Raw genomic sequence first — 18,966 nt, 5'->3', positions numbered from 1 at the left:
CATTTTAAAGTTCTAGAAGGCAGTGACTCCTGCTTTCTCCGACATCCAAATGCCTTTAAGCGCCTTTCTGGAAAACCAAGTTAGCGCTGTGCTGTATCCAACTTCATCTACTGAGCATAAGGTTTGGAAAGGAGTGACTTACTCCCTTTTGCCTCTTTAAATGCGTAGCCAATGGGGCATCATACATTTTTTACACTTCTTTTGCTAGATGTGAGATCCAGGAGGAAAGGCATGGATGTTCCAGGGCTTTGCTTGTTCTCCTGGGGTGGGAATCTGCAAGCGTGACACGCTGAGCCATCGCTGTATGCATTTCCTACCTCCCTATGCTTTCAGCAGCAGAGACAGAGTATTGAGAGTATTCTACCTTTTTACTTTTGTTTTTATTGTTTGCTCTCTAAAAGCCATTTGACAAGAATGGGGATCACTTATACAAAATGAGGACGGGGGTGGGGAGGGTGGGGAGGGTCGTTATTTTTTTTTCCCCCTGAAAGGTGGCACGTCTCTCAGCAAAGAGAAAAAGGCATGTTGCACAAGGCTTGCTGGCAGTGATAGAAGCCAGCGCCGGTTTGCCTGTTGTCACAGCCAAAGCAAAATGCCACCTCTGCCTAGGAGCCAGAGTGCCACATTCCTCTTTTGTGTCCCTGAGATGCACCCATCATGTGGCCCTGGGTGTGTAGGTTTGGCCAGGAGGTCCCCATGTTCTTCGAAGGTCATCTTCCAACCCCAGGAGGTACAGGAGAGGGGGGAGCAATGCTCGTGACTCTCAAATTACATTATTTGAGTCCCCAGATTGCATGTCAGATAAAGCCAGCAAATGGCATTTGAGGGCTGAGGTGAACACAAGAGAACCCCCCACTTGCTGAGAGTAAGGTAGGGCTGCAGAAACACCAGGAACCTGGTGATATTTCTGTCTCCAGACCCCTTCTTAACAAAACCAGATGCAGTGACAGCAAAAGCTCCAGAATCCCAAGGCAGGAGGTGCCAAAAACACTCCCCAATAATCACTGCCTCTCCCCTCCCCCCCCCCACCAAAAAAAAAGTTTCAGTAAGATATTCTCACTCCTAGAGGGGAAAACCTGTCCACGCCTGAAGCAGCTTGACCCCGGGCGAACCCCCTCCTACATGGAGTGAACTGTGAATCTCAAGGGAAAAAATCCCCACCCCCCACCCCGCCTGCTCCCTGGGGAGGGACAGAAGGTTCCTAAAACTGACGGTTTCGCCTCCATGATCTTTAAAAGAGCAGAAGTTGGCTGTGAGGCTGCAATACCGCCTTGATTGGGGTAGTGTGGTCTCTGTTTGCGGCTGGGCTCCAAAGAGAGCCACAATTGGCTCTGATGAGGAAGGAGCCTAGAAATGAAAGATTGCAAAGAGGGCTTCTGAACGCCATGGCTGAGACTGTGTCGTTTCTTACAAGGTGAAACTTGGCAGTTCTACCTTGCGAGTAAAAACCCAAATTAATTTTTTTTAAAAGAAATTAAGTCAGAAACAAGGCTTCAGAAAAACTGTGAGTGTTAGGCATAAACTGATTTTGGATGATCTTTAGGTGAGAAAGGGTGGAGTTTACCATCAGAAACATGTTTTTATTTATGCTTTTCAAATCCCCACTGGTGCGCAGTATGTGCGCGTGTGCTTGTGCGCGCGCACGTGTGTGCGTGTGTGTGTGCGTGCGCGTGTGTGTGTGTGTTAGCATGAGAGCACGCATCTCCTCGGTTCTGTAACTACTCTTTTTTTCTTACATGTTTGCTGTGCACAGTTCATATAGATGCCCTATAAATAAATATATAGGTCCATCCACACCTTTTCATTTTATTTGTAAATTGTTTGGTATAAGCGGCAATGCGTAATGAAACCTGGTGAAGTTTAAAAGATTAGATTTTTTTTTCATACTGACACTTCATAACACTGTTCATATGTCTCTGAGTGAGATTTATGAATATATGAGCAGTACTGCAAAATTATACCGCACCAGAGACTTCCTGCACCACAGGGGTGGCAGTCTAAAGTGACACAGCTTCAAGCATTTTTCACAGACAAGAAGCAAAATTTAACCCCCTTAAGGGGAAGTATGATTTCAACAGCTTGAAATGAGCTCATTTGTAGATGTTTTTTTTCTCTCATCTTCCATAATTTTTTGGTGTTAAGATTAAAACAGATTGCACAGCCAACGTAAGGGCATATATGCTGCCCAGAGTGTAATTTGGCCCTTAAAGAGAAACCTTCATTGTCTCTATCCCAATGCCAATAGGGTCATTGAAGGTAAACTTCACCCTCAATTCGTAAGGCTCTCAGCCGGATTCCCAGAATTGTCCTAAGCAGACAGGGTCTGGGTTTTTTCAAAAGGTAAGTAGCAGGTGACATCCGTTTGTCCAGTGGAGAAGCCCCATCTCCCTGGGCATCTGAAATGGTGGCATTAGGAAATAGACAGCGACTTGAATCTCAACTGAGTGAAACTAACCAACAAAAAGGAGAATCAGAAGAGCAAAAGATGGTCTATATGAATCGATCGTATAGGAGATGTCTGTAGCGGGAGAGTTCTGTGTCAGATACTAAGTCCAAACCCGTTTCTTTCAGGCCGATCTGGTACCTTGTGATTGTGTGTCAGTTAGTGTTCACGATGTCTATGCTCTCCAATTCTCTTTAACCGTTTAGTTTCTCCTTGGAACAGAGCAGGTGCTCAAACGTGGCCTGTTCCCTCTACTCTTTGAATGCTTCGTGATGTGTTGGCTGGAGAACTTTTGTCTCTTTTTTCAGCAATGGTACAACAGCTCCATGAACGTGATCTGCACCTGGTTGACAGACCGGATGGACTTACAGCTTCACATTTATCAATTGAAAACACTAATTAGGATGGTAAAGGTAAAAGAAAAAATAATTATTCTTTTTTGCAAATAGCTTACTGAAATACATTTCATTGTCAAGCTGCAGAACTTCCTTAACACAAAGAATATTGGTTTGCATAGAAAACAAGACGATTTCTAAAATAGCATCTCGGGCAAGAAAAACCTCTGAAATCACTTTGGGATGCATGCTTAATTTATTACTCAGACATCAAAGGAAAAATTAATAAAAAGGAATTTGACATTTTATCCAGGCCAGAAAAATACTTTATGTATCTGTCATGCAAAAATACTGCAGCGGCCATCGTGCCCTGTGCATTAGACTTTCAAAAGCTGGCTTTTGGTACCATTATGCTAATCACATCAATTACCAATTGCATTTATGGTTTAATTAAATAAAATTTTGCCACAATTAATGTAATAGAAATATTTACCTCCAGCTATTTCTAAATATGTCCTGTGATCATTATCAGGATGCAAATCATTATTGTTCTCATAGTTAATTGAACTAGTTTCTGTTACAATGCGTGTATACAGTCAAATGGAAAGGATCACAAAGGTGAGATAACATACCCTGAAAGTAGCTTTTTTCCCTGTTCTTGTGTGTGTGCCTTGGACTAATGATAATTATTTCAGCGTGAAATCTCAGTGGTTTACATGAAATAATAAGATCACAGAAGGGGGTAAATACGTTTTTGATCATTTCAGTTTCCATTTGATGCTTCACCGTAGAGGGTTTAAAACACTCAGATGCAAAAATCTCATTCAAAGCACAGAGTGTCTGTAAAAATATTTTAATAATAAAATGTAGCTGAATTTCTATTTCTTAGCAGTTTTCCAGAAGTCCCCCCCCCCCACCGCCCAGCCCCAGCTCTACCCACTAGCCCCTCAGCCCCCACCCCCCACCCCCGCCCTATTTCTTAGTCTCTTTAGGATTAGCACCATTTCATTGAAGGTGTTCTTCCACCCCAGTGCTGACTTAAAACCAATTACTGTTCCGTTGAGTGTAATTAAAGAGAATTATTATCATCTACATTTGATCTCACAAAGCGTCTGCCCAGGGAAGGTTACCGACAGCCGTGTACTACAGCTCTTAAAAGAAATGTATGCACTCGGAGTATAGACCCAGCCTAATTTTCATATTTTTAAAAGTTCACTTCCTGAAGGCAAGCTCACTAGCCATTGCCTCAGCACTTAAATTCCATTTCCCGGGTATAAGTACTCTTCTTTGGGGGAATTTTTTTTTTTGACACTGACTGGGTGGACATGAAAAGAAGAGATTAATTTTAATATTTGAAAATACCTTCGCATGACTGATATTAGTGAATCTATGTTGGGAATGTTGGAATTAGCACTATTTAATTAAGGAAAAAATGTAAGTCCTAGAGGAGGCTTATTCTTAGCCTTCTGCCCAAAAAAAACCCCAAAAACAGAGACATGAACCACAGCGAAGGGACACAAATGTCACTGCCAAAAGAACTCCCTCACTTTTGCCAGAGATAGGCCCAGCAAAACTTGTGTCGCTGCACAGAGCTGTGAAGCACAATTCACAAGCACCTTCACCAGAGGCCTCTTCACCGAGCACCTTAACCAGAGGCCTCCTTCTCTGAGACGAATTTCCAAAGATAGTTGGCTTTCTTTCCTGCCTTCCCATCCACTCCCTTCATCCATCCATTCATTGATTATTCACCAAGCATTTATTCACTCATCCAACAGTGGATAAATATTAGTTGAGCTCCTCCTTCTGTTACAAGATGGAGAATTTAAAAATGACTGGATACAGTCCCTGTTTGTAGGCATCTAGAGTTGAGTTGGGGAATGCCGCTCTGGGATTTGAATAAAGGGGAGAATATCCAGCTGCTTTCTACCTTTCTTTTTCCCATCATATTCTGGCACCAATTATGTTATCCTAAGTGGAAAGAGAACAAACAATTGAAAAGTACAAAAAAAAAAAAAGTGAATCTTCTGGATACCTGGTCTACACCATGCCTAGAATTTACTCAGCCTCCTACCCTTTCCCGTCAAGATGAAGACAATTCTTGGGGCGCCTGGGTGGCGCAGTCGGTTAAGCGTCCGACTTCAGCCAGGTCACGATCTCGCGGTCCGTGAGTTCGAGCCCCGCGTCAGGCTCTGGGCTGATGGCTCGGAGCCTGGAGCCTGTTTCCGATTCTGTGTCTCCCTCTCTCTCTGCCCCTCCCCCGTTCATGCTCTGTCTCTCTCTGTCCCAAAAATGAATAAACGTTGAAAAAAAAAATTAAAAAAAAAAAAAAGATGAAGACAATTCAGGTAGCTACCTAGCGACCTAGGAGAGCCTTGCAGCTTGACCCATAATTAGGAAGACCTTTTAACTAAGTGTCAAAGTGGAAAGGGGGACACACGGTCATCCTATCCATAATCTGACATTAGCGGACTTCACTGAGCTGAGCCTCATTCACTAGTTAACTCTGCGGTCATTACAACATGTAACCTTCAAGAGGGGTTGACACTGTGATTGTTGATAATATGATTCATTAGATGGATGACAAGAAAAGGAAGTCACAAACAGGAGTGCACTGAAGGGTAACATTCCTCCTCATGCTCCTTCAGCATATCAATGCTGTCCCATATCAATGGAAGAAACACACGGCAGAATCAGTAGCTGAAATGATATGCAGTGTGATGAGAAAAGTTGTTAGAGAGAGACCTTTCTCCAAAAAAAATGTTAAGAAGTAGACAACAGCCAGATGCTTCTGGTCATGTTCAATTAACGCTAAGGGATTTCTAGAAAAAAACAGTCCCTGGGATACCTCAGGAAATCCGAGAGAGATCGCCTGAAGGAACAAAGAAAGACTTTGTGGTACAGTAATACCAAGCCATTGTTCTTGAAAAAGAGCCAAATTTCTTCCCCGAGACCATGAAGTTGTGAACGGAATAGATACGCTTCTTTCCCAAGGAGATAAGAAATGAATCACATGCCTGCAACATATTGATGAGGCATTAGCACTCCGTCTCCCCATAATTGTTGCTGCCCGTAATAGGTTTCATATACCAACATGCATATGTCTGTCTTGTGAATGAGACAGAGGGATGTGCCGTTACGAGCCTCAAAAATATTAAAGACCAGACTGCAAAGGAAATCACAAAATATCATAATCGCTTGATCCATTATTTATGTGTTATGGCCCCTTACACAGTCTATCATATTATAATACACCAACCTAAGAGAAAGAACCAGACCCCCCCCCCAAAAAAAAAAACACCAAAATGAATCAAAACAATTATGGAACATTTCCCTTTATGGAACTGAATAAACACAAGCTTATGTTCTTTGCTTTGTCTCAGCTAATACAGTTTATCCTGCCACAATTTCTCATTTTCTGTCATTCAGAGAATCTCAGTTTTCAGTACAAGTGAAATCTGAGTACAGTGGCTTTTCATTTGACAATGCATTAAGTGAGACACTGAGCTGAAGGTCAGCGTTCTCACACCCACACATGCTTTGTGCCCTTTCCCTCCCTTCGTGGAGTTGAGATCTCGCTTATCACTGATCTTTTCCCTCCTTAGAAAACCTATAGAGATTTCCGATTGCAAGGGGTCCTGGACTCGACCTTAAACAGCAAGACCTATGAAACCATCCGGAACCGGCTCACTGTGGAGGAAGCCACTGCATCAGTGAGCGAGGGTGGGGGCCTGCAGGGGATCAGCATGAAGGACAGCGACGAGGAAGACGAGGAAGATGACTAGAAGGCTAGGGCCTGGAGTCCTTTGGGACAAAGTCCTGTAATCAATGCATGTCCTTAGTCTGTTAGTTAACCCCAGTAGGGAATTTTCTGTCAACTACCATGCCCATGAGATGTTTACCAATACAATTGCCATTTTAGCTATGTGGTACCAAGATTAGCAAATGACCTTCCACCCCACTGATTTCCTGATTCCATGTCTGTATGTTTACAAGCAATATGGAGCACCATTCTTTAAAAACTGTTCATGGAGAATACATAGTCCAACTGCTAGGTGTGTTCCTGTTCTCAGCAAAGTTAAATGATGCTTCATTAATATACTGTGTATGCACTGATGGTAAACGGATGTGAGGGCAAGTACACCAAGTATTTTACTTCTCTGTTTCGCGTTATGTGGATGCCAGTTATTTAAACGAGTACAATAAATTAACGTAAGACACATAGATCTGCTTTGGTTTTTGGAAAACAAAGGCAAGCCTCCAGCAAGCCACCTTTTTGGTTCTTTGTGTTCCCCCGAAACTAAAAACTGAACCCCTGTTTTCCTTGTTAACTCATCCTTTCACGGATCCATGTAGTTAGCCAAAAAACAAACAAACAAACAAACAAACAAACAAACAAAAAAAGGCGGCTAGATACCAATGGATTGATCTTGTCATCTGCCACGGCAAGGGTGATCCTCCCATGAGCAAACACCAAGCACAGTTCAGAGCAACTGTCATCTGTCCAAGTTTATCCTCTTAAACGTCACATTTTGCTTTTATGTTTCGATAACCGTGTATGTAAAAAACCTGAATATTTAAATTACGACCCTAGGCTATAAATGTGTTTATAATAAGATATGGATATTTCCTTCAGTAGATTGTCACCATAATTTAAAATATTTTGTTCCACACTGGTTTTTATATCTGTCATGTACATTGCATTTTGGTCTGTAACTGCATGACCCCGGGGTCCTCTGCAGAGCAGTTTCTTTCTGTGTAAAGTAGTGAATCCATCTTGCTTTTGCCTTATATAAAGCCTACAGTTATGAAAGTGTGGAAGACTGTGGCTTCTCAATAAATAACCATTCAATGTCCTCAGAACACGCCTCCGAGTCTTTTTTCCTCTGTCTTTTTGGAAAGCCAGAACTGAAACACACACAAACCGGCAGAGGAGGTCAAGAACAGGCAAGAGGTCACTTCCGTGAAACTCTTGGAGGGGTGGTTTTCAAATGCTTGTCTCCACAAAAGGCAGCCCAAAGTCCCACGGAGTCAGACTCCACTCATTCAGAACAGTGGGCATTTGGACATGTTGGGCAGATTATGCTTCCATTATAGGATAAATAAGGGTCTGCTATGCAAGAGAGGAGTGTAAACGAGAGAAATGTTTCTCCTGTACGAAAAGAAGGCCAACAAACTGTTTTTAAGCGCTACTTTAACAGCAGTGTTTGCATCCAAACAAAGCGTGTGCCAATTATATACGATTCTTATAGATTTGTTAAAGCATCTTACAAGATTCTCTAAGATACGGAGCACTCTTCTTGCCCCCCAGTTCTTGTCAGCAGATATAATCACGTAGGTGTGAAAGAAATCAAACATTTTGCAGCCTTACCTGTCTTATTTGCATCTGTCACTAAATCAAGCTGACCTTTCCTTGGGGCTGACGGGCGTTTTAGAGAAGTGACGAATTTTTTCATTAGGACCAGGTAGACCAGTGGCTGTCTACAAATGAATTCCTCTAAATAGTACGTCCTACTTTTTTTAATCCTTCAGGTCTGCAGGTACAAATCAATAGTACTTCCTGCCCTTAGTGGGATTGCAAGGATAACTCCCATTTATTGAGCAACTATTCCGCCCCAGACATCCTCTATATAATACCTCATTCAAATCTCACAACAACCGCAAGAGGAAAAGATTGTTATGATCCTCATTAGAAACAAACAAATTGAGGTCAGAAAGGTTAAGGCCACTTGCCCAGTGGTTACACATCTCCCTACAGAAACAATATTCCAGAGACACTAGCATAGAGTTGGTAATACAGATGGTGGGGGTATATCATTCGGGTGTGAGATATCTTTGATTGCCCAATGGCACCAAGATAAGTCCGCGTGGCAAAGCCAGAATTTCAGAAAAATATATTTGCATTTTTAATTCCAAAGCTATGATATAGTTTTTGCAACAATTACAAACAATTAAAAAATGTGCAAAGTAAAGAGAGAGAGCCTGCCCAGTGTATAGTATAGTTGAGAAGAGGAAGAAATGCTCCAGAGCCCTGGGCGGGGGGTTGGGGAGCTAAGTGAGTTAGAGAACTAATGAAAGGGCATGACCCAAAAGGCAGAAAGAGAAAGAAGCAAGTGTGAAAAGATTGTGCCTTCAAAAGCAAAGTTAAAAAAAAAAAAAAAGATTCCTTCAAAAGGAAAATTCCCCCCGCCACCAGCCTAGCGCTGAGGATCCTGTTGAACAGTATCCCCCAGGTGCATCCCCGGGGGAAAGGCTATGCAGAAGGAAATGATATCAGGTAAGATCAGAAAGAGAGAACTCCCCAAGTTTTTTAAGTCTCAGGTTATCCTTGCCACAAATTTAAAGCTGAGAAGGAGACCATTTTGATATCTTGAGCCTTCTTTTTTTATTTCTTTGGGATAGAATCTTAAGTGTTCTCTTCCTTCCTGTTTGTTTGTTTTTCATTAAAACGCAACAAACATACAGAAGAGCGCACAAATCCTAAGCCTACAGGTCAAGAAATAGGACATAATGAACACTTCCAGACATACCCATGCCTGTGGCCCTTCTCAGTCTCTACCTCCTCCCTAACTCAACAAAGGTAACCACTATCCTGATTTCTCATAGTGTCAATTGAATTGAAGCCCTTATATAATTAGAATCACGGTATTTATTCTTTCAAGTCTGGCTTCTTTTTGCTCTACATTATATTGTTGGTGTAGCTATAGTTATTTCTTTTCAGTGCTCTATAATATGAATATACCACGATTTGTCCATGTTCACATGTATTTAGTTCAACATGTTCACACGTTCATAATGTTACCATGAATTTCTTTGTATATATCTTTCGGCACAGTTGCAGGGTCATAGGGTAAATATATGTTCACTTTTAGGAAAAACTGCCCGTTTTCCACAGAGGGTAAACCACAGACTACTCTCATCAGCAGAGTATCAGAATCCCATAAAACAGCAGGTATGGCCACTCTTTTAATCTACATTGTTCTGCTAAGTGGTGTAGTGGTTTATGACTGTGGTTCGCTGATTACAAAAATAGAGTTGATTGCCTCTTAACATGTGTATTGACAATTTGGTTAGCTTCTCTTGTGAAGTGCGTGTTTAAATCTTTTTTTTTCTCCTTTTTCTTACAAGAGGAAAATTCCAGAGTTATTTGAAGGACTGGTAGGGAAGAGGCCATAGGAAGAAGTGCCAGATGGATGGTGAGACATGGAGACGTAGAGAGAAATGTTAACCTGATGGAAAAGCACTCACTGTATTATCAATCAGCCCACAAATAGTTGAGTACATACTGGCCAAGCAGTGCTAGAGACACCCAGGCTCTCTCTAGTGCTTTCCGCTTCATCAGCCAGGGGGACTTTTCTAAAAGGCAAGTGTGATTTTGTTCCTCCTCCAGTTAATGGCATCCAGTGGCTCCCCTTGGTCACAGAATGAAGCTCGAAATCTCTAAGGTGCCATGCACGGCAATACACGACCTGACCCTCACCTAGCCCTCCAGCCTCCTCTGTTAACTCTGCCCCTCTGGCTCCCTGGGTTTCGGCTACACCTGCCAACCTTCACTTCCACCTGTGCACCTCGGTTCTGTCCCCATGGGGGCCTCCCGCCAAGCACCTCATCTCACCCTTCAAATCTCAGCTAAATTTGACTTCCCCAAAGAAGCCCCTCCAAACCCTACCCTCAGTTCAGCATCCACGTCCCTGGTACATAGTCTCATAACACTCTCTACTTCCGTTCCTTAGTATTCATCTCACTACTCATGAATGGGTTCTTTGCAGCTTTTCTCCACTTCGGGAGGCTGTGGTCTGCGCCACCTTCCCTATTCTATCCTTATTGTATTCACTAAATATATGGTTCATAAGTGAGGACTGAACATACAAATCATAGATGATGTGGTTACTGTTCTCTTCAAACCTTTAGTCTAGGTGATATGAATCTTCAAAAGCTTTGTGTAGACTGTATCCTGTAAGATGCAGAGGAGAGAGAAGAAAGGGAAGACTTCCTGCAGGAGGTGGGCCTTGAAGAGCACAAAGAGAGGACAAGAAAGGACATGGACCAAAACAGAGGGAGGGGAGGGGGCTGTGCCTCTTGGCCAATGCTCTTTTCTTCTCTTGATAAATTCCCAGTGCACGTAGTAAACACTCAACAAACACATGTTGACGCAACACATCAGTGGATATGCTCAGTATGTTAGGGGAGCCTGGTTTCATAAAGACATTTATGCAGGGGGTGTGGAGAGAATAAGATGGGAAGAGTGGATTAAGGTTCCAAAGAAGGACTTTTACTTTCGTTTAGCTTGGGTTTATTGGGCTAAATAACAGGGCTAAGCAGTATTTTTATTTTTTTCCAAATATTTAAAGAAGTTTGTTCGGTTAAAAAAAATCAAATAAAGTCGAATTCATGAAACAAAAAGTTGAAGCCTCTCCCTTCCCCAACCCATTTCCCCAAAGTAGCCATTGCTAACAGATGGGCATATATTCTTCCAAATATGTTCAAATCATATCCAATATCCAATTGGATATATTTATATATTTTATATATTTATATATTTTTAAAATATATTTTCACAAGTGGGATTCATCCTGAGCATACTAAGGCAAATCACATTTTTCATTTATCAGTGTGGGATCATTTTTGTATCTGCACATAGAGATTTTCTGTATTACTTTTAATGGTTGCACTGTATTTAAAGAGGTTTTCCGGCCAATGGAGAGTGAAGTTAGGTAAACTGAAAGTCCAGGGCGAAATGCGGATGGACAAAACATACTGGAGGAAATGAGCCATCTGTAGAAGTGACCCGTGGGACTGTTTGAAATAAGTGGCTAAAGCTTTTCTGAAACACCCCCAATCTAATCGCAGCCTAACTGAACCGTATTAGAATTATCTGTTTAGGTGTCTCTCTCTCTGCTAGACTGCCAACTTCTTGAAGTCAGGGACTGTGTCCATTTGGGTGTGACAGTCTGGTGCCTGGGATCTAGTAGGCGTTCAGTAAATGTTGGCTGAATTGAATGGATGAGCATCAGAAAATTACACCTGAGTATGATCAGGGCCAAGAAAGCATAAACTAAATGGACTGTAATATACTCTGCCTGGAAAGAAAGAATCACTAAATAAGGTGAAGAATCTCAAGGGCTTTAGGAAAAGCATCTACCCCACCACTAACGGGACTTGAATTCCCAGCACAGGCATTAAATCACACTGTCATAAATTTGGCTTTCTGTGGGAATTTTAGGAAGTCAACCAACGAGAGTTGGATCATTAGTGCTTCTGCACAAACATTAATGAAGTTTATTTTCTCTACATTTTAGAGTCCAAACTAAGCATGCTCTTTGTGGCCTGGGCTTCTCGGTACATGATTAACGATTAACCGAACCTGAAATGAAATCAAATTATGCAGCATCATGCCGTATCTCCTCAACAAATTTTTAAAAATCAATATTCATCTTTTATTCCAGGTTGTTTTGCTTCATCATCGAAACCCTAAAATTATCATCTGTTTTCCTTCTTATGAAACCATATATTTCATCTAAAGTTGTGAATCTGCGTTTGTTGTAAGTAAGCAAAACACAAGGAAAGGGCCGTGATGGCGCAATCTGCCAGCGAGCCCTCTACCCTGATCATCTCAGCCACCAGCTCACAGGGGGATAAAGTGATCACAATTAATACACCAACCACAACATAACAGGAATGCAAAGGAAACAATAAGCCAAAAGTACACAAATAAATTTTCTTCTTGTTCCCTAAGAATTGCTGGTGCAATGGTACAAAGAATTGTAAACATGATTAAGTTGGCATATTTCCCTCTGTCCATCAGAACAAGTTGGCTTGCTTCCTGGCTGGTGAATACAATTGCAAAGAATAAACAAGGCTTTGCTTAAATATCCAAGCAGGAAATGTAATTGAAGACAGTACGAATTTCAGAGAAAGTGTTGGAAATTTGGGGATGTACTTAGAAGGAAATCAGGGGCCACAGAAGACAAATACGGCTGGTATTTGGTGCAAAGAAAACTACAGTTTATGTGGAAGCAATGACAAGGTTTCAAATTCTAATGTCACTATAATATTGTAAGCAGGACAGCTGAACTATCCCGCCCCGCCCCCCGTCCCCTCCATCCCTCACCCCCACCTTCAAACAGCTACAGTTTCAGGGCTTTGAGCAGGATAAGTTCCTCCACGGTATTCCTTGGTGCTCTTACTTTCATTCTGAATAACAAAGTACCCTTCAACAAAATCAAGCATAAAGACTATAGACTAAAAATTCCAGAGCATATGGAGAGTATTGACGTCACAATGTATTTGGAAAGTTGAACTTCTCAGAGGCCACAGTGATTAAACGACAACCTCTACTTTTGCGATACCAAAAGCTGAGCTCCTATGAGATGATTTTTGGCAGGACAGGGAGAACTCTTTCTCTCCGAAACTCAGGGAGTAGTTATGAGAAAATGATCGTGGGCAGGTTAACGTAGACTAGTGATTTCCCAATCAAGGCAATGGGTTTCTTTCTGCATTGACAACAAGCAAAACCGTCTCCCATCCATTTCTTGTCCAACTTTGAGTCACCAGTTCTGATACCATACTTCATTGCTTCTCAGACAAAAGAAATTTTTTCTTTTCAGTTTTAACATCTCTGTCGCCACCATCCACCTCTGTAATGAGGCTGCCGTGCACACAGTCTCGGGGTAATATTCCTGTGGACAATGCAAGGGAAGAGCCTTCGACACAGTGAACTGAGAACAGGGGCAGAACCAGGAACTGACTCGGGTGGATATGTAAGAAGTGCCCATTTCTCCCCAATACACAAAAGAAAGGTCATCCTGAGGCGGGGAGAGACCAAGATCCGGTATTACAAACGAAGGGGCTTCGAACCACCCTAGTTAAATGTTAAAGGTGGAAGCTGGAGCCTTGGGATTTGTCGACAATGGGTGACAGGGATAACAGAACAGAATAGAAGGTGGAGCTCAAGGCACAGGCACTGGTCCCTTCCACATTGAAGGTTTCCATCTCGGGTGGCTGAAGCTGGCCAAGCCCTCCAGGGAGGCTGGGGCACCTCCTTCCCCTCCCACCTGGAGAAGGCAGACCACGGAGTGTGCTCCTGCACGTGCACTCCGGAGGGGCCCCTTGCCCCCAGCGGTGGGAAGGTGCTCGTTGATGGAGCATTCAGTGTCAAAGTGAAGTGGCCTCCCAGGAGAGAGAGAGAGTATGAGAAGGGGAGGGGCAGAGAGAGAGACACAGACAGAAGCAGGCTCCAGGGTCTAAGCTGTCAGCACAGAGCCTGATGTGGGGCTCGAACTCGTGAACCGCGAGATCATGACCTGAGCCAAAGTGGATGCTTAACCAATGAAGCCACCCAGGCGCCCCTAGAACTCTTCTAGTTTTTAAACAAACATCTTATTTTTTTAAGATGTAGGCATGGGCTCTACAAAACAATGCCTGCCGTCAAGAGGAAGGAGGACTCAGCGGCCCATTGGGCTTTCCAAAAGATGTGCTGGGAGCCAATTTGAGGCAATAGATGTAAATAGGCTCAAGAGCAAAGAAAGAATAAAATGTAGCCAAGTGGAAAAAAAAAAAAAAAAAACAGGTTCTGAAGTCAGGCTGAACTTGGTCCAGATTTCAGACGATTGGTGGTCATCGCTAGCCGTGTGACCTTGGACCAATTACGAATTTCCCTAGGCCTCAGTTTTCTCACCTGTAAAAGAGAAAGAACCAGAAGAATCCCCTAAGCTTTACCTACTGCTAGAAGCTCACTGGGTTACCATCAAGACAAAATGTGTCAAGTACTAGAAAACAGCATACATGCTAAGTGCTCAATAAATGTTAGCTAAGATTTTACTGTTAATTTCTTAAGTTCTTAAGAGGTTGCCACGTCTCAGGCTCTGAACAGATCTCGGGTATGGCTAGGTAGGTCACTGCCCTTTAGAAGCTGGGTTCCATTACTACCTGTTCCTGGTGCACCTCTTGCGGACAGAACAACTGATCAGCTGTGGGTTGCGCAGCAGTGTGTCAAACAAGGTCTTCTTATGACCCACTTTTTTCTTAGCATTTGCTTCTGTGCCCTGGAAAGGAAGATTTGTCTTTCTTGCCTGCATTGATTTGCACTCACTACTTTCCTCTGACTCTGGACCTCAGTAAATAATTATTGAAGGAATTAATTAATGAACAAATAACTTTCTCTCCATGTCTCTCCTTTCTCATCATCACTGCTTTAATCTGTGTTTCCCTAGAAACAGACCCTGAGACAAGGATTCCAGTGCAAATGAGGAAGGGAGATGGGGAGGAGGGTCAGCCGCTGAGGGGAGCTGGCGTTTGATCAGCCTGGAGAAGTCCAGGAGCCAGCACAGAACAGACGTCTCAGAGTTACCCCCTTGAGGTGTGTGAGGGCTGGCAGAAGGCTGCTAGCCCAAATCCTGGTTGCCTTTGGCTGAAGGCAGCTGGGAGATGAGGATAGGGAAGGGTATTTCTCCGGCCCTTCAGACCTGCAGGGCCAGCGGACAAAGAAAACCCCTGGTCCTCGCAGAAAGCCTTCAGGCAAATAAACACAAGAAAGGCAGTAGGAAATCAGGCCTGGTTGCAACGAAGGGGTTAAGGACCAGGGGGAGCGGGCAGGACACCAACATCGTCTGCTACAAAATCAGCCTTCTGCTACCCAGGGCAGAGACTGTAGTCAGTGTCGGTGCCGAGGACAGCAAGACAGAATCAGCATTTCTCACGCCAGGAACACCGCCTCACCAGGCTAGACCTGGAAGCCTTTTAAGAGCAGTGAAATAAATTCTTGCCTTTACTACAGTGGAATACAATGGAGCCAGGAAAAAGAATCAAGTAGGGTTGGTTGTTTTGATTTTCATGTAATAGTTACTCTCATCGTACAGGTTTATTTTTCTTTTTTTACTTGAGTGTCGTTGACACACAACATTCCGTTAGTTTCAGGTGTACAACAGAGTGATTCAACTTCTCTGCACCTTATGCTGTGGTCGCCACAGTGTAGCCACCATCTGTCACCAAACAGCACTATTACAATACCACTGACTATAATCCCCATGCTGCGCCTTTTATCCCGTAACTTATTCACGTCGTAGCTGGAAGCAAGCCTGTATCACCCACTCCCCTCCCTTCCAGCAGCCATCAGTTTATTCTCAGTATTTACAGGTAAAATAAAGTATGTTTATTTGCGCTGATACTGTAGTATGTCCAAGATACACAGTTTGGTCTTTAAAAACAAAAACAGACCAGCACTTAAAAGAATGAAAAAGTAATAGGCAAAGCTATCCAAATATGTGTGTGTATTTATATACGCACATATTTTCAAAAGATTCAATGGACATTTGTCATTTTGTTTTTAATTTTTTTTAATGTTTTATTTTATTTTTGAGACAGAGAGAGACAGAGCATGAGCGGGGAGGGTTAGAGAGAGAGGGAGACACAGAATCCGAAGCAGGCTCCAGGCTCCGAGCTCCGAGCTGTCAGCACAGAGCCCGACGCGGGGCTCGAACTCACAGACGGTGAGATCGTGACCTGAGCCAAAGTCGGAAGCTCAACCAACTGAGCCACCCAGGCGCCCCGGACATTTGTCATTTTGGCTTCCCAGAATCCAAATCCAAAAACCCATGGAAATCGAAGGGGAAGAAATGTTCCCTCTGTGTGCCCCCGACTACTAGGATGTGGCTGAGAGTTCCCTAGCTCAGAACTTTGACTCTTAAGAAGGACCCAAAAGCATGGCAGCACGAGGGGACTCCCACTGGGGCTGCAGGACCGTTCAGGGCACCCAGAGGACGGGGCAGCAGAGCCAGAGGGAGCTGCAGCCCACACACAGCTGTGTCTGTGGCTCTTTTGGCTGTGCCTTATATCACTCGTCCCTTGGTTCCTCCCTGAGCCTGTTTTCCCAGCCCTCAGTAGATTCTATGAGCAATTCATAAACTCCTTTTCTGTCGTGTTTCTGTTGGTGACCAAGAACACTGATCAACATGGAAGGGTCTCAGAAGAAACCGGGAAGAGTGGTTACCTCTGGGGAAGGGGACAGCCGACTTTGGGTGGAAAGGAGGCATTTTTCAGCACACGCCGTTTTCCGTTGTTTGATTACGTTAACCATGTGTATTTATTACTTTTTCAAATGAAAAATACTTTATTTTTCTAAAGTAATCTCTATGCCCAACATGGGGCTGGAGCTCATGACCCCAAGATCAAGAGTCACACGCTCTACTGACTGAGCCAGCCAGGTGCCCCTCAAATTAAAAATATTGTAAAGGAGTGTCTTTTAAATAATTTACTTTTTAAAGTGTCCCAAGAGAGCAGCATCTGGACATGGAGAATCTGGTTTCAGTTCCAGTCACAGGCACAGGATGAAAGGTTAAGTATTACCCTCCCTTCTGCTCAGGTGCTCTTACCAGGGAGAGAATCTTAACCCAGAGTGTTTGTCTAGAATTCAGAGGGTCTGGACCTTGAAGGGGGGGGCGGGAAAAGGGGGTAGCAAACCATATTAACATCTGCAGTATCTGTGACCTTTTCCCTAGCTGATATCTTAGAACTCTTCTAGCCTTTAAATTTTTTTTAATTTTTTTTTGTTGTTTATTTTTGAGAGAGAGAGAGAGTATGAGAAGGGGAGGGGCAGAGAGAGAGACACAGACAGAAGCAGGCTCCAGGGTCTAAGCTGTCAGCACAGAGCCTGATGTGGGGCTCGAACTCGTGAACCACGAGATCATGACCTGAGCCAAAGTGGATGCTTAACCAATGAAGCCACCCAGGCGCCCCTAGAACTCTTCTAGTTTTTAAACAAACATCTTATTTTTTTAATTTTTTAATGTTTATTTATTTTTGAGGGCGGGGAGGAGCAGACAGAGAGAGGGAGACACAGAATCTGAAGCAGGCTCCAGGCTCTGAGCTGTCAGCACAGGCCCAATGCGGGGCTTGAACTCACAAACCGCGAGATCATGACCTGAGCCAAAGTCAGATGTTTAACCGACTGAGCCCCCCAGGCGCCCCAATCTTAGAACTTTTCATATCACATTATAGTTGTTGCCATATCTCGAAATATCACTTACCAGTACTTCTAAATTACCTTAGTTATTAGACCTGCCATTGATCTTATTTGAAGCATTAAGAAAAAAGCATATATATCACTATATCACACTTTTTAAAAAAGGTTTTGATAATTGTATATCAATATGAACGGTCTCCGTTGGAACTGTGCATATGTTATCTTATACGTTTAAAAGCTTTATTCTGAGAAGGGGTCCACATCTATGGTATATATTTGCCACTGCTCCCCCTGCCAATTCACACAGAAGGTTGAGAACCTCTGCCAGATCTCTTCATCTTTCACTTCCTCATCCCATTCCTTGCTTTACCTATTGTCTCTCTCTCTCTTTTTGTTATAGAAATTAAGGTTTTATTTGGTTATTTTTAAAAAATAAAAATACCCCCACATGGGACTCAAACTCACCAACCTGAGGGGCACCTGGGGGGCTCAGTCAGTTATGCGTCCCACTCTTGATGTCAGCTTAGGTCATGATCTCACAGTTCGTGCGACAGAGCCCCACATCAGGCTTTGCGCTGACAGTGTGGAGCCTGCTTGGGATTCTCTCCTCTCTTTGCCCCTCCCCTGATCATATTCTCTCTCTCTCAAAATAAATTAAATAATAAAAAATCAAATAAATAAATAAAAAAAAACCCTCAGGGGCACCTGGGTGGCTCAGTCGGTTAAGTGTCTGACTTCAACCCAGGTCATGATCTCACGGTTTGTGAGTTTGTAAGGGTTAAATTGTACTGTAGGGCTAACGCTTAGCTTGAAAGATAACAACTTTGTTCTGACACTGAAGGTCAAAAGATAACAACCTTGCTTTTACTCTTGTAAATCATACTTCATACTCTTGTGAATCAGGCTTTACCAATGAAGGAAACAAAAGCTCAAAAAAGAGCATCAGAGACAAGGTCAAGGAGATCCACTGGTTGCAACTTAGCGGCAGAAAGTCTAAAATAATCACCTCATTCAATAACTGTTTCTGACTCATCTGGGAACTGTTTCTCTGTTATGTTCCCAGATAACGATAAAACGATGTGATCGGCTTTAAAAAGTCTGTACCCCGGCTGTTTGGGGCCGCGCTCTTATCAAGAGTGTTGGTCCCGATCGGTCGGCCTTGCCTCTCATTGTAATAAACTTTGTTGCAACTGTCACTGGTGCCGGTAGCATTCTGTTTCAGGAGTCGTGTG

At 43.2% G+C, this 18,966-nt stretch overlaps 1 protein-coding gene and 1 long non-coding RNA gene across 12 annotated transcripts in view; both read left to right on the top strand.

Moving 5' to 3' along the window:
* The window catches only part of CADPS (calcium dependent secretion activator), a 476,722-nt gene extending 469,092 nt beyond the window's left edge, over window positions 1-7,630 (top strand). For all 11 annotated transcript variants that reach the window (XM_030307156.1, XM_030307157.1, XM_030307154.1 and 8 more), the window contains 2 exons: window positions 2,752-2,856; window positions 6,381-7,630. In XM_030307156.1, coding sequence (XP_030163016.1) covers window positions 2,752-2,856; window positions 6,381-6,560 — 285 coding nt within the window. In that variant the 3' untranslated portion in view covers window positions 6,561-7,630. The remainder of the gene's footprint in view (window positions 1-2,751; window positions 2,857-6,380) is intronic.
* Window positions 7,631-7,650: 20 nt separating this feature from the next.
* On the top strand, window positions 7,651-18,623 carry LOC115508435. The gene is made up of 3 exons (XR_003967000.1): window positions 7,651-7,663; window positions 8,281-8,283; window positions 18,503-18,623. It is a non-coding gene; the product is annotated as an uncharacterized LOC115508435 (long non-coding RNA).
* Window positions 18,624-18,966: the final 343 nt, after the last annotated feature.

This window comes from Lynx canadensis, chromosome A2, assembly GCF_007474595.2.
Source record: "Lynx canadensis isolate LIC74 chromosome A2, mLynCan4.pri.v2, whole genome shotgun sequence".
NCBI classification, from domain to species: domain Eukaryota; kingdom Metazoa; phylum Chordata; class Mammalia; order Carnivora; family Felidae; genus Lynx; species Lynx canadensis.
The sequence above is the reverse complement of the archived record's forward strand: the minus strand, read 5'-3'. Positions and strand labels throughout refer to the sequence as shown.